The sequence below is a fragment of a genome, unplaced genomic scaffold (genome assembly GCF_019419815.1).
Source record: "Pyrus x bretschneideri cultivar Hongxiangsu unplaced genomic scaffold, Pyrus_bretschneideri_v1 Contig50, whole genome shotgun sequence".
NCBI classification, from domain to species: Eukaryota; Viridiplantae; Streptophyta; class Magnoliopsida; order Rosales; family Rosaceae; genus Pyrus; species Pyrus x bretschneideri.
In genome coordinates, this window is record NW_025999788.1 from 578532 (window position 1) to 593867 (window position 15336).

General features: G+C 37.7%; 1 protein-coding gene across 1 annotated transcript; it reads right to left on the reverse strand.

Annotated features, from left to right (window-relative positions):
* Nucleotides 1-9239: 9239 nt before the first annotated feature.
* LOC125470623 (glyceraldehyde-3-phosphate dehydrogenase GAPCP1, chloroplastic-like) lies at nt 9240-13644 on the reverse strand. Its single transcript, XM_048569926.1, has 14 exons — nt 13395-13644; nt 12887-12981; nt 12720-12787; nt 12598-12636; nt 12191-12291; nt 11534-11646; nt 11301-11400; nt 11071-11217; nt 10627-10687; nt 10434-10531; nt 10150-10292; nt 9970-10053; nt 9753-9842; nt 9240-9633 (listed from the first exon to the last, which is right to left on the reverse strand). The coding sequence occupies exons 1-14, from the start codon at nt 13482-13484 to the stop codon at nt 9585-9587; spliced, it is 1278 nt and encodes a 425-aa protein (XP_048425883.1). The 5' UTR covers nt 13485-13644; the 3' UTR covers nt 9240-9584.
* Between the last annotated feature and the right edge of the window lie 1692 nt (nt 13645-15336).

The following is a 15336-nucleotide window of genomic DNA, read 5'->3' on the forward strand; positions in this document are numbered from 1 at the left end:
TTACCGTATGACAAATTTTGTTCCGGGAATAGTAGAAAAAGAAATAATATATAGGGTAAGCACACTGAAATAATCAATAACGACAACATATTTATTATATATTTACAACACATTGATGATATTGACATTATAAACATTGATCATCATTCGTTGTTATGTTATCTTTGTGTCTAAAAGCAAAAATTAAGTAAAGGGTAATCTTTTTGCGTCCAAAAATAATTCAAAATGAGTCACGTTTATAGCTATTACAACTTGATTTCATTTTTGTAAGAGTTCATTGCAATAGTGTCATTATTGCTGATTTCCCTAACTACGTTCTAATGATTGTATTAACCAATTGGTGATGTTAATCAATTGAGTGATGATGTTAATTTCCGGACCATTTTTGATAAAAATATTTTAAATTTCATGCAGTTTTTTTTTTTTTTTTCTTTCCGAAGCTCCCCATCGAGAGAGCAACTGTACTCAAGTTGGGATAAGTTTGTACTGAAATGTGTTATTTTAGTTTCTTTTCTAAATTTTATTGTATTGATATTGGAAGAATTAGCCGTCCTACAGCCGTCAAGCCGTCCTACAACCGTCCTACAGCCGTCCTACAGCCGTCCTACCTTGTCCTACCTGCACACTAGCCGTCCTACCTTGTCTTACCTACACACTAGGACGGCTACCTTGTCCTACCTACACACTTGTATCATGTATATATATCCTTGTAATCTTGTAGAGAAATAAAAATGAGAAAAAGCATTCTCTTCCATATTTTCCACATGGTATCAGAGCCGGAACCTTAACCGGCCTGACTCCATTGTTGTCCCTTCTCTTCTTCTGCACATTCGTTTCGATAATGGCAGAAGATAATCTTTTTGTCTCAGAAACTGAAAGCTTCACAGCTCCTCGCCCTAGTTTTCTAGAAGCTGAAGTCAACCCAAACCAACGTTTGTGTTCTGTGTTGTTAAATGAGTTTAACTATCTTCCATGGTCCAGATCAATGTCTCTTGCCCTTGGAGGAAGATCCAAACTTGGATTCGTCAATGGAAGTATTGAAGCACCTGACGTCGCATCGCCGGAGTATGAAGCATGGCTGTGCAAAGACCAGCTGGTCATGTCGTGGCTCCTCAACTCCATGGATCCTAAGCTGTCTGAAATTTTCAGTTTTTCAGAATCCTCTAGTGCTCTTTGGAAGGCAGTCAAGGACATGTATGGAAATCAAAACAATGCTGCTCGAGTGTTCCAGCTTAAGAGGAATCTTGCAAGTCTTCAACAAGGTGATAAATCCTTTGTTCATCATCTCGGTTGCATGAAAAACATGTGGAACGAACTAGAAATGTATCGACCACACACTATCGATGCTGCCGTACTGTTAAAAAGGTTCGAGGAAGACAAAATCTTTCATTTGCTTGCAAGTTTGGGTTCTGAATATGAAGATCTTAGAAGCCATATTTTAATGAATCCCGAATTTCCGTCATTTGCAAGTGTTTGCACTACTATCCAGCGAGAAGAAGTACGCAGAAAAGTCATGAATGTTGACGTAAAACCTAGTGTGTCTGAGGCTAGAGCTTTTGTGACAAATCACAAGTCATTTGGAGATAAAGTATACAAGGGAAAAAGGCCAGATCTGAAGTGTCTACATTGTAATAATGTTGGACATCTAATAGATCGATGCTGGATATTGCACCCTGAGTTGAAGCCAAGGTTTGAGAACAAGCCTTTAAGAGATCATAAGGGCTCACACGCTAGACCATATACAAACAAGTACCATGCTGCTGCTGCTACATCCATCGGTGGGTCGATGAACTTTACAGCCAATCCGGCTGACTTGTTGAATGAGTTCTCAACCTACCTTCAAACCAGAAAAGGAAGCACAGGTGAAACGTCGACTGGGGAAAGTCAAACTGCTATTCTTGGACAGTTTGCAGGGTTCTTAGCTGAATCTGGTCATGTACCTCAAGGAGACATTCCAGGTATCATGTGTGCTCTTTCAACTGCTCTAAATGTTAGTCACTCTCATGATTTTTGGATTATAGACTCAGGTGCCACATATCACATGACAAATCAATATTCTAAGCTATACGATTTTGAAAGCCACACTAAACCATCACTAGTTTCTGTAGCAAATGGTAGAGGTGTGCCAGTTCTAGGTAGAGGGAAAGTTAAACTGATCTCAGAAACTGTTGAGTCCACAGCGTTATATGTTCCATCTTTTCCTTTTCAATTATTGTCCGTAGGAAAGATTACAAACTCTCTAAACTGTCGTGCAATTTTTTCCCCCCACAATGTTGTTTTTCAAGATCTAGCCACCAAGAAGTTGATTGGTGAAGGTCACTACCTAAATGGGCTGTACTATTTTTCAGAGGACCTCAATGTTCCAAAGGGGTTCCAAGTCAGCTCAAACCTAGAACATCGGTTGTGGCATCAACGCCTAGCACATCCCTCAGAATCTGTGTTGTCTACGTTGTTCCCTAGTTTATGCAAATCCTCCCTTGTATGTGAAATTTGTCATTTGTCAAAATCTACTAGACTCCCATTCAATTCTTCCATGTCTAGGACTAGCAAGTTGTTTGAGATGGTGCACTCCGATGTTTGGGGACCTGCAGCTCTAGAGTCTTTTGATGGTTATAGGTACTACGTTATCTTTGTTGATGATTTCTCAAGAGCCACTTGGTTATACCTCCTAAAATTCAAAAGTGAAGTTATGGATGCTTTCAAGGATTTTCATAATCTTGTCATGAACCATTTTTCGTCCCAAATCCACATACTAAGGTCTGATAATGGCACTGAATATACATCCAAAAATATGACTAACTATTTGAGCACCCATGGATTTATACATCAAACAAGTTGTGTAGGTACTCCTCAGCAAAATGGAATTGCCGAAAGGAAGAATCGGGACCTACTTGAAAAAACCAGGGCGCTAATGTTGCAAATGAATGTGCCTAAGAGGTTTTGGTCTCAAGGAGTTCTTGCAGCCACCTACCTTATCAACAGACTGCCTAGTCGTGTTCTGGATACAAAATCACCATCTGAGGTTATGCAAAACAAAAAAATTAATCTTTCCCATCTGAGAATCTTTGGATGTACCTGTTATGTTCATATTCAATCCCATCACCGAGACAAGCTTGATCCCAAAGCTATCAAGTGTGTTTTCATGGGATACTCCTCCACCCAAAAAGGGTACAAATGCTACAATCCGTGCTCCAGGAAGATGTTTGTCTCAAGAGATGTACGGTTTGATGAAAACCAACCATATTTCAACAAATCATCAGATCAAAATCGTCAGGGGGAGCATTTCCTAGATCTCTTCCCATTGCCAAATCCAGTCGAACCAAGTGACTGTGTCCATTCACTACCTCACAACCGGGACTCTCATGCAACTCTTAATGACAACCTGCTTATTGGAGACGACACTGAAGCCTCAGAAGCACAAGTAGTTCCCCATGACCATAACACAACATCTATACAAGAGAGTGGAGTTGAACCTATTGTGATCCCAGCTCAACCCCGCAGGAATCCGACTCGAGATCGACATCCACCATCAAGGTTGCAAGACTATGAAACTTACCATGCCAGGTACCCTATTCACAAGTTTGTAAATTACTCCAAAGTCTCTCACTCTCATGCAGTTTTCCTCAGTAAACTGTCCTATGAAAGTGAACCAAGGAACTTTCAAGAAGCCAATTGTCAAGTTGTGTGGAGGCTAGCCATGGAAGAAGAACTCAAAGCCTTGAATGAAAATAAAACCTGGAGTGTAGTTCAACTTCCCAAAGGCAAGAAGGTGGTAGGCAGTCGATGGGTCTATAAAATCGAGTTTAATTCTGATGGCTCAATTGAACGACACAAGGCAAGATTGGTGGCTCGCGGTTTTACTCAAACTTTTGGAGTGGACTATAAGGAGACATTTGCTCCCGTGGCTAAGATGAGCACAATAAGGGTTTTGTTATCTGTTGCAGTGAACCATGAATGGCCATTGTACCAAATGGATGTAAAAAATGCTTTTTTACATGGAGACCTCGAAGAGGAAGTCTACATGCAACTACCCCCGGGTCATCCACAAGCACAGAATTCAGGTATGGCTTGCAAGCTTCATAAGTCAATCTATGGCTTGAAACAATCTCCTCGTGCCTGGTATGCCAAACTGAGCTCGGTACTTGAAAATTTTGGGTTCAAGAGAAGTCATGCTGATTCTTCCCTGTTTGTTCGAATAGGATCAGTTGGCAAATTAGTTGTACTAATCTATGTTGATGATATCATCATCACAGGTGATAACATTGATGAGATTCACACTCTTAAACATTCTCTTCATCAACAATTTGCCATTAAAGACTTAGGAGTTTTAAAATACTTCTTTGGGATTGAACTGGCCACTTCCCCCAAGGGATTTTTTTTGAGTCAAAGGAAATATGTGATTGACTTACTTCAAGAAGTGAAGATGATGGATTGCAAACCAACTCGTACTCCTCTTGATAGCAAATTGAAGTTGGACTTGACAGGAGAACCTCTCAGTGATATCAGTTACTACCAACGATTGGTGGGTAAGCTTATATATCTCACCATCACCAGACCGGATATAACTTACGCCGTCAGTCTTGTAAGCCAATTCATGCATGCACCCACTGAAGCTCATTTAAATGTTGTTAAAAGAATTCTCAGATACCTCAAAGGCTCCATTGGTCGGGGAATCGTCATGAAAAACAATGGTCATACTCAAATCTTTGCCTACACCGATGCTAACTGGGCAGGGAATGCTATTGATAGAAAATCCACTACTGGCTACTGCACGTTGGTTGGAGGAAACCTCGTGACATGGAAGAGCAAAAAACAAAATGTAATTGCTCGCTCAAGTGCCGAAGCTGAGTATAGAGCCATGGCTTCCACTGCATGTGAACTCATTTGGCTCAAGGGCCTTCTCTCGGACTTGGGGTTCTCAATCAACACACCTATGTCTCTTTTCTGTGACAATCAAGCAGCTATGCATATTGCCTCCAATCCGGTGTTCCATGAACGCACCAAACACATTGAAGTTGACTGTCACTACGTTCGGGAACAAGTTCAGTCCAAGGCAATTCAAACTACATTCACTCGAAGCCAAGATCAACTTGCTGATATTTTCACGAAGTCTCTTGCTTCTCCTCAGTTTCAAAGTCTGCTCTCCAAGCTTGGATCAATTAACCTCCTTGATCCAGCTTGAGGGGGAGTATTGGAAGAATTAGCCGTCCTACAGCCGTCAAGCCGTCCTACAACCGTCCTACCTTGTCCTACCTGCACACTAGCCGTCCTACAGCCGTCAAGCCGTCCTACAGCCGTCCTACCTTGTCCTACCTACACACTAGGACGGCTACCTTGTCCTACCTACACACTTGTATCATGTATATATATCCTTGTAATCTTGTAGAGAAATAAAAATGAGAAAAAGCATTCTCTTCCATATTTTCCACAATTGACATGTGTTCTTTAGTTTGTTTTCTAATATTTAGCTATTTGATTATTCTTCAAAAGTGAAATCGTGAAAGTTCAGAGATGGCTCTTCTTGAATGAACCCAGATAGCTCTTCGTTCCATGCACGTATACGTTCTCCTATCCAGTTGACAACGCATGCGGCTTTTGTTGCTAAACAAACACATGTCCACACTAAAGGAAGACACCATAAACTCTTAGGTCCACCTATAACCAAGATTTAAATGGTATATGCGTATCAAATGATGATGAGTCTAGAATGTGAAGAAGAAAAAAAAAAAAAACATGACGTGGTACTATATGTGTATATATATATACACAAGCAGAGAGAGAGGGAGTAACTCAGTAACATTGGTATTTGTAGAAGGCTTGAAAATCTGAAGATTAAGGCATGGAGAGGAACTTGTTTGGTCTTGTTCTCTTCTTTATCATCCTTCTAACTTCTCGTAAGTTTCTCTCTCAATATTGTTTGGAATATCATGTTAATGGTTAACGATGGAACTGTCAGCATATTAAGTCCTCGTTCAAGGACATCCCTTCAAAACTATATAAATTCAAAACTGTGTGGACTTTCTTAAATATTAGACAATAATATACATACGCATATGAATGTAGTTAAACTTTCGCATGATTTTTTACATGCATGTTGAGAAGTACATAATTAACTAAACTAATACATACAGAAGAGATGGTGATGCATAGTGAAGCAAGGATTTGTGAAGAGCCAAGCAAAACATTCAGAGGGCTATGCTTCAAAGACGCCAACTGTATCGTGAGATGCCGAAGTGAGGGTCACGGTTATGGCAAATGCTCCCATATCCTTCGCCAGTGCCGCTGCTTGAAGGCTTGTGCGGCCGCTGAAACTGATCAAAGCTTACCATGAATGTTTAAGATCACAACTTGTACTTCCTAAATCTTGATATGGGGTCTATGAAGTGTCTCACATCATGAACTTGTGAATCTAATGAATAAAGTTGCATATTCTATGAACTTCCAATGTTTCTTAAAAGACTTGGTGGTAACTTAAGTATATTAGCTAATTAACCATTAACATAGTATATTAGCTATGCATATTGGCATTAAGTATAATTATGGAGAACGCGAAATTACCTTTTTGTTGGTTTTACAAGCATAAGTGAATAATGAGCACTCTATCCAGCAAAACGCTTTGCATTTCAGCAAAATTTGGCGGTTCACTGGAAAAGAATCAAAGGGGTGCCTTAGCTAATTACAATTTAGGTTTTTTATTTTTGCTCCAATTACAATATAGGTGTGATGGAAGATTTGAAAGTTAATTTATGCGGTCATTTGTTTCTTCTCAACTATCAATTTTTTGCTTAGAGTTTACGTTTTTTTGCACACGATGCGAAAAAGAAGTAGGAATAACAAAAACAATTAGATCGTATAAGATTATACTTGTGGCATTTCCTGCAACGGAGCGTGGGCATTTTTGCTAGTGAGGACTATGCACAATGCCGTCCCAGTGTGATATCGACTGCACAAGGGCGAGCTATCCTCGCAGCCATTGCTCCTGGTTGAACTGCTACTGCTGTTGGGACTAATGCTCCCTGCAAATTAAATCATTTTTGTCTGCTAGCGATAAATCTTATTATATATTTACCACAATTAAATAAGTCTGCTAGCCATGCATTACAACCACAAACAGGATTCTTTTGGTGACGATCCTGAAAATTCGTAAATCGTGTGCATTTATCATATATCTTGCGGTTAATTTTTGTTAGGTAATGTTTGTATTTAATTTTAAATAAAAATATTTAAAATAATTTATGATCGCACGATATACAATAAATGAACATAATTCACATATTCTCGCCGATTCACAAAAACCCCATTTCCTTTTCTTTTCTTTTTTTGTGGCTGCGATGTGTGAGAGAAGAGTGCTCGTGGCGGCTAGAAGGCAACTACTACACTTCTCAGTTTACTGATCTCACCCCATTTCTTTTTTTTTTCCTTTTCCTTTTTAAGTAAATTTTTCATAACAAACGTGATAATTATGCGCTAAACTGCCCATGAGAAATGACGTTGCGCACTAAAGTGACTTAAACTACAAAGGTTGAAGGAGTTTTTTATTTTTATTTTTTATTTTTTGGTCGAAAAAGATTGAAAGAATTAGCCTATGTGTGTTGACATAATCCTATCTAATTTTTTCATATACCAAGATTATTTTTTATAAACTTCGAGCAAGTTTAGTATACTAAAAGGAAGTCGAACGTAAGTCTTTTTTTTTTTTCGAACAATAAATGATACTTCGACGTCAGTGACTAAAATATTTGTGGGAATAAGAGAGAGTCGCATGTGGTCCAATATTTGAAATAGAACTGTGAATCACATTACTAAACAACAACAAAAATTGAGGGCTTACAAAATAAACAGAATAAAAATTGGGATTTATTTCTAAACGGTGTTTTGTTTGGGGGATTAATGCTAAACCCTCTGCCTTTTTTTTTTTTTAAGGTCCGAAGGCACATCAGAGTTGCCAGTGTAAAAGCTGTTATTTGTAGGAGTGCAATAAAATTGGTCAGACCGACTCCTAGCCAATGGGTTTTGATCCATATATCCAATTTTTCCAAAACAAGTTATAATTAATTGGCATTAGTTGATAAGTTTTCTTCTTATGGCAATTAAATAATGCAACCTTATAACTTGTAAGCTAGCTCTAAATCATGACGGATCCTTGACAAATCCTTTAAATCCATACCCTACACACACACACACACACACACACATATATACATGTATTGCTACAACTCAGTTAAAAATTGAAGAGAAAACATGGATAAGAAGTTCAATCTTGGGCTTGTTTTTCTGTTCATCATCCTTCTTGCTTCTCGTACTTCTCTCTCTCTCTTTCTCTCTCTCTCTCTCTCTCTCTCTATATATATATATATATGTATGTATGTATGTATGTATGTATGTATGTTGTTGTACTAATTTTGACAAGTTAACTAACCAATATGTATTGATGTGCAAAAGAGACAGTGCAGCATACAGAAGCTTACAATAACGAGCAGTGTAAATACCTGGAATTTTGCCTGAGTCTGTCTTATTGTAAAATGGAATGTAGGAGGGAAGGATTTCATCTCAGCCATTGCTCCGGGTTCAACTGCTACTGCTGTTGGGAGTAGCCCTTCCTGCAAACGTATATTTAACATAAATAAATAACTTATCATTTGCGCACCAGCGATAATAATCTTATTGTATACTTATCACACTTAAATAACCATGATGGCAATTACTGATGTACATTATAAACTTATAACTATCATGATAAAATAAGATGCGAGAGATTTTCGTATCGTGATTTAATGAAATTTGTACTTGAATATTTACCTTTTATATAGCCCATTGTTTGTTAGTTTTGCTCTTGAGTTGGATTGGTACTCGGTTAAATCAACGTATTATAACTTTACTATCTTGTCGTCATTTTCTAAATTTTGTTGATTTTTTCTAATATGTAAGAAGCAAAGGGCGTTTTGGGTATTTAAAAATATTTAATCATAAGGGCTTTTCCTTAATAATATTTATTAATTTACAATATGGGTAACCAATTGGCAATCGATAGATACAGAGGTCCACGATCATGTAAAAACTTATGCAAGGTTTAAATTTTATACATTTAACCCGTTCATTCAAATATGAAATCATTTAAACCTAATACGTGGACGATACATTAATTGATGAGAGACGCGCGAAAGATGGGCTCTGCATGTGAACATTGGGGTTCCGACACATATTAGAATGTGAGTTTCTAACACTAGATCAATCGACAATGGTTGAAGAGGCCTAAAGTTATTTAATTAAACACTAAATCAAAAGAAAGCAAAACCTTGTTCGAATTATTTATGTTCGAATGTCATTCACTTCAAGAATTTCTTCGACACAAACTCACAAAGGGAGCGGTATATTATAATACGGTACAAATAGATGATGTATTTAGCCCACAACCTGCAAGCTCATGCAAGTCAAATTTTCCATTATTTTCGAGTAGAATTATGCTATGTCCGCCTAAATCTCCACTTCAATAAAAACGAGATCAAGTGTATAACTACTCTTCAACCAAACGCGTAGCAAGCATCAAAGCGCTAAAAATTGGAATGACACTCGGCAACCGAGACTTATGCTGCCACCAACGCCATGTGCTCTATGAGGTCCAAAACTCGGTTGCTGTTAGAAAGACAAAAGCTTCATTAGTCAGACGCATTGAACTTGACACCATAGACTTTGTACTAACAGATACCGCAGGCAGCAAATTGTAATGCACATGCAGAGTGTAGAGTGTTTACCTGTATCCCCACTCGTTGTCGTACCACGAAACAAGCTTAACAAAGGAGGAACTAAGTGCTAATCCAGCCTTGGCATCGAATATACTGGACCTGGAATTAAAGGAATAAATTACAGACAGATCAGTAACGAACATCCATAACTGAATCTTACGAAGTAAATTCACGCTAGTATTGCTTTCCTTTTGAAGAATGCTTAGGAAAAAGAAAAGGATCCTACCTTGAGTCACCAACAAAATCATTGGAGACGACATCATCTTCTGTGTATCCGAGGATGCCTCTAAGTGGCCCATCAGCGGCATACCTTCAAGTAAGATATCAAAGTAAATGAGCTATCCAAAGAAGGGGGGAAGAAAGATGCATAAAGGTAGATACTATATACACAACGAAGAACACGTACCTGATCGCAGCTTTGACATCCTCATACGAAGAACTCTTCTCAAGTCGACAAGTTAGGTCCACGACAGATACATTAGGAGTGGGGACACGAAAGGCCATACCAGTGAGCTTTCCATTGAGTTCTGGTAGAACTTTTCCAACTGCCTACAATTTGAAGGAGCAAAAGAGATTAGTGTACCTTTAAACCCCGAAAATAAATATAAAAAACAACCATCGACAAAATCATTTAAAACACCAAAATATCTTTGGAAAGTACCACCAAGAATTTATTTTAAGATATAGTACCTTTGCAGCACCAGTAGAACTGGGGATGATGTTCTGTCCAGCTCCTCGGCCTCCTCTCCAGTCCTTCTTTGACGGGCCATCGACTGTCTTCTGTGTTGCTGAACGTGTAAAACCATCAGTATGTTAACCCCATAACAAGTGATCAACAATCACATACATGTGTTTTAGAGAAAGAGAGGCAGAGGGAAAGAACCTGTAGTTGCATGCACAGTTGTCATCAAACCTTCAAGAATACCAAATTCCTCATGAATCACCTACAAAATACATTTAATGAGGTACGATATGGCAAGAGGCAGTAGCTTATTACGAAGTGCTAACACAGGAAGAAAGCAGAAAGAACAAATAAATAATAAAGATATCAACTATTGGTGACGATGCCAAAAAGAATGATTAAATTGAAAGGAAAAGGATATAATAAAAGCAGACATGTTTTTGTATAACATCTACCATCCAGAACAAATAAATAATAAAGATATCAACCATTTGGTGACGATGCCAAAAAATAATTATTAAATTGAAAGGAAAAGGATATAATAAAAGCAGACATGTTTTTGTATAACATCTACCATCCAGAATTGTAGTTCAAATTATAATGGAGCTCAAATTTATATCAATAATTTATAGGAGGCAATCAAACCTTGGCAAGAGGAGCAAGGCAGTTGGTGGTACAGCTCGCATTAGAAACAATGTCCATATTTGGCTTGTATGTATTCTCATTTACTCCAACGACAAACATGGGTGCATCGGCTGATGGGGCGGATATTACCACTTTCTTTGCACCACCCTGCAAAGGAGAAGCAATCAGAGATCAACCTGGTGTCCAGTAACGGACAAAACAATGCAGAAAATTGACTTAAAGCAACAAACCTTTTTATGAAATGCAGCCTTCTCAAGTGTTGTAAAAATCCCAGAAGATTCGACAACATATTCAACCCCATAATCACCCCAAGGGATCTCAGCAGGATCTCTGGATAAGGTTAAGAAGTTAATCCCGAATCACAAATAGCTTCACATGATACTCTTTACAATAAGAAAAGCAAATTCTGGTGCACAACATTCTCTAGAGAATTAGATTACTGCTGAAAATCACAGCACAATACCTTTTGCTCACAACTTTGATTGCCTTGCCATTTATTTCCAAGGTGGAATCATCCACAACACTAATTGATCCATTGAATATTCCATGCGTAGAGTCAAACTTAAACATGTAAGCCTGGACATTGAAAAACAAAAACGAAAATTAAACCTTCATAAGAATAAAAGAAAAAGCAAGAGCATTCTTGTCAGCTGCGTAGAGTCATACTTAAACATTTAAGCCTAGACATTGAAAAACAAAAACAAAAATTAAACCTTCATAAGAATAAAAGAAAAGGCAAGAGCATTCTTGTCAGCAATAAGTTTGAAACTGGTTATAGGACAGGAGCAAAATGCACATCCAGGAAAAAATCATCAATGTTTTACCTTTTACTTGCATCAAAACATCAAACAAACAAAAATATATACAGTTTCAATATTTCAGTTAAATATTCAAGTTTAACTGTACGGATACTAGCATTGAGAAAAACAAAGTAATTGGGAACAGTTCAAATATATTCGTTGACACCCTAACTTAAGTAATTTGCAACACTTCCTACACTGTCTAATGAATATCACTCCCATCTTAAAACATAAAGAAGAACTATGTGCTATGTAATTATGACAAAGGAAACTAGCATATTGCAAATAAACATTGTTAATGATACACCCGTATGACTTACCATGTACTTGGGATCTACTAGAGGATCATTGACTGCTACAACTTCTATATCATCTCTAGTGGTTGCAATTCTTAGAACCAACCTTCCAATTCTACCGAAACCTGCACAAATAGTGTTTTCATCATATAACAACTAAAATCACCCTTTATAAAGGCAAGACATTCTAAACATCAGTTAAATGTAAATAGTGTGTTATTGGTATATCAGCAGTACTATGACTAACAGCTAACGATTTTTTAGCATCCAAAAACAATTAAAGAAGCTAATGAGAAAAGCAAAGTAGTAATATTGAAATTATAGTCAAAACAACTTATTACTTAGTAATCAAAACTAACCTAAACTAAGCAAAGAAAACATCATTTGTGCCTACGGATAAGCAAGAAAAAGCACAACTTCAACGAACTTACCGTTGATTCCGATCTTTGTCTTCCCACCACTCCCGGATCCTAAACAAAACAACCAATCAAGAGTGAGCTTCAGAGCAATACAACTCAACTCCACGTTCAAAAAGTATTTTTGGCGTTCTTACTCTGAACTGTTGGTGGCGGTTCGGTGGCTGTGGCCTTGATGGGTTGGACGCTCCTGGCGCTGCATATCCTAGAAAACAGAACATATATCACAGTCTATAACAAGAACAAAGCCTCGAATTGCAAAACCGAAAGTTTAAACATCAAAATTGAGACTGAGTTGCTCAACTGTAAAGAATATGAGCCGCTTGGGATGGAAGTGCCAAATATGGATGATTGCACCTTGGGACAGTTCAGATTGCGACTAAACCCAACGCTCGACACCTGAACAACAAATTACAACCAAAATTAAAACAAAGAGAAACAGAAACTACATTTGCTATTTATTGCTTTAGTGAGTAGTGATTTCCTCTGATCCAATAAATTAAACCAGAAAAATAAAATATGAAAAATCATACAGATATTTAAAGCTTAAGAAAATTCAACTGATTACTAAGTGAAAGAACAAAAAATGTAATTTGAAAAACTAAATACGAGCAGAAATTCAAGGCCTTTAACTTGATAACAAAAACTCATAAAAATCAAATAATTTATTCAAAAGAACACACTTTTCAGTCCTCTGTTTTTTCAAGCATCCAACAAATACGCAATTGACCGATACAGAACGACGTGTTTTGAAACAGTTGGGAGGTGATTAGCCTCAAGCAGCTGAGGGGAGCGAAAAAAAAAAAAAAGACCTTGAAAGAGGCGGAGGCGGCGAGGTCGGCGCGGGAGGCTTCGACCAACGGAGCTGAGACAGTAGATCTGAGCAGAGAAGAAGCCGCCATTTCTGATCGGTTCGGAGCTCTCTTACTCTCTCTTGGTCCGAAGCGAATGGAATGAAAAACCCTAAATAACAGAAGCTTTTTAAGCAGCTATTGGGGACTCCGAACAGGCCACCGCCAGAGGCCAACTGTGTTTTTTGTTTTCCTTTTTTAAATAATTTTTATTTTTTTAATTAAAAAAAATAAGAAGAATATCGTGAGAAAGCATGCGGAGTTTCTTATGGAGCTCACCTGAAACTCTCTCTCTCATGCTTCCTCTTTCTCTCTCGTCACGTTCTTTATGGGGCCAATCTCCTGCGAACTACATCGAATACCTTGATGGTATGTAACCGTCGATGTATTGAGGCGTGGGATATTGACGGTTGGGATTTGAGTAAGTGTGGGTTACGGTGAGAGTGGAAACAGCGGATGAGCAGCTGTGTAAATCACGTAGGTGAGTTTGTCGTGACGTGGTGAGGAGAGAAAGGGTCTCGTGGTTCTCGACAGCCACGTTTGACCTTTGTGGGCTTTTTGGGGCTTTTCTCCTTTTTTGGCTTTCAAGCCGGTCCTACGGATGGCCGGTTCACCTTCCCGGTCCATTGTTCTTTTGTTTGTTACGTTTAGGTCTCAATCCATGGAAATTTGTGTGTCAACCCGGGAAAACACGTCTAGCTACACACAATCAAATTGACTTCCAGGTTTGAGAACTTAATTTTAGTGTAATGGTAGATAAACTAACTTTTTAAACCGCATTTTGAACATACAAATGACGTGATCCTCAAAATGAAACAGAAGTTTTGCCTGTGAAGGAATTATACCTATGTATACGATAACAAGCACAAAGGATGTAATGGAGTTGGATGTTTAGTGTTCGGCTAGAGTCATTAGAGCATTTCTAATAACTTTCTTTAAATGTTACTCTTCAAATACAAATTTATTGACTGGGCAGTTTGAAAACTAAAATTTGTTGATTCACAATTTTGCTCCTATAGACTCTACAAATATTGGTTTTTTTAATTACTTTTCATCACGTCACGTTTTTTTATATTTAATTTTTGGAAAAAAGTTGGCAAAGAAAAAGTGAGATAGAGAGACTCCAAATCTAGAGATTGTAGGACATTTTCTAAATTTGAATACTCATTTGACAACTTTGTTGGAGCACAAAAAAATCTTATATGGTAGTTCAAATTTAGTTTTGTAGACTCTCTCGAAAATGATCTTAGACATCCATGTGATTCGTTCATGTGCATACAAGAATTTTTCCCTCAATTGTTGTTTTTCTATTATTCATAAGGTTCCAAACTTTCTTTCATGCAATGTAACGATGGAGACTAAGAAAAGGTTGAAATGCATTTACCAAAAGAAAAGGTTGAATCAATCCTAAATTTCCTTCTTAATAAGAAAATGGCTAGGGTTTGGCAACACGCACAGCGGTATTAGTGTTTGGGGAAAATCAAGAAAATGTAACTATATATATACATATAATTTTGCAAATTGATGGTGAAATCTTTCAATTCAGTTATATTTTATAGATGAAGTGTGCATGTGCAATGTTTTTCTCAAGTAGAGGACAATATCTTAACTTTTTTGCTTAAATGTCAAAATAGTTTTTGTATGTTATCTTATTTGTAAATTTGGTCTTGTGTTTTTAATTTAGTCAAATCGGTCTTCGTATTTATTTTTGTTAGCCAATATTGAACAATCCGTTGCTCTACTACCTTACCAAACCTTCAAATACGAACCGCACAAACCTGCTTTGTTATTTTGTGTTGGTCGGGGGAATCAAAGTGGGGACATTCACGGTAGAAGTAGAGGACACATAATACATAAGTGCGAATAAACCTAAATTATTGACATTGATGATTGAATGTGAGAT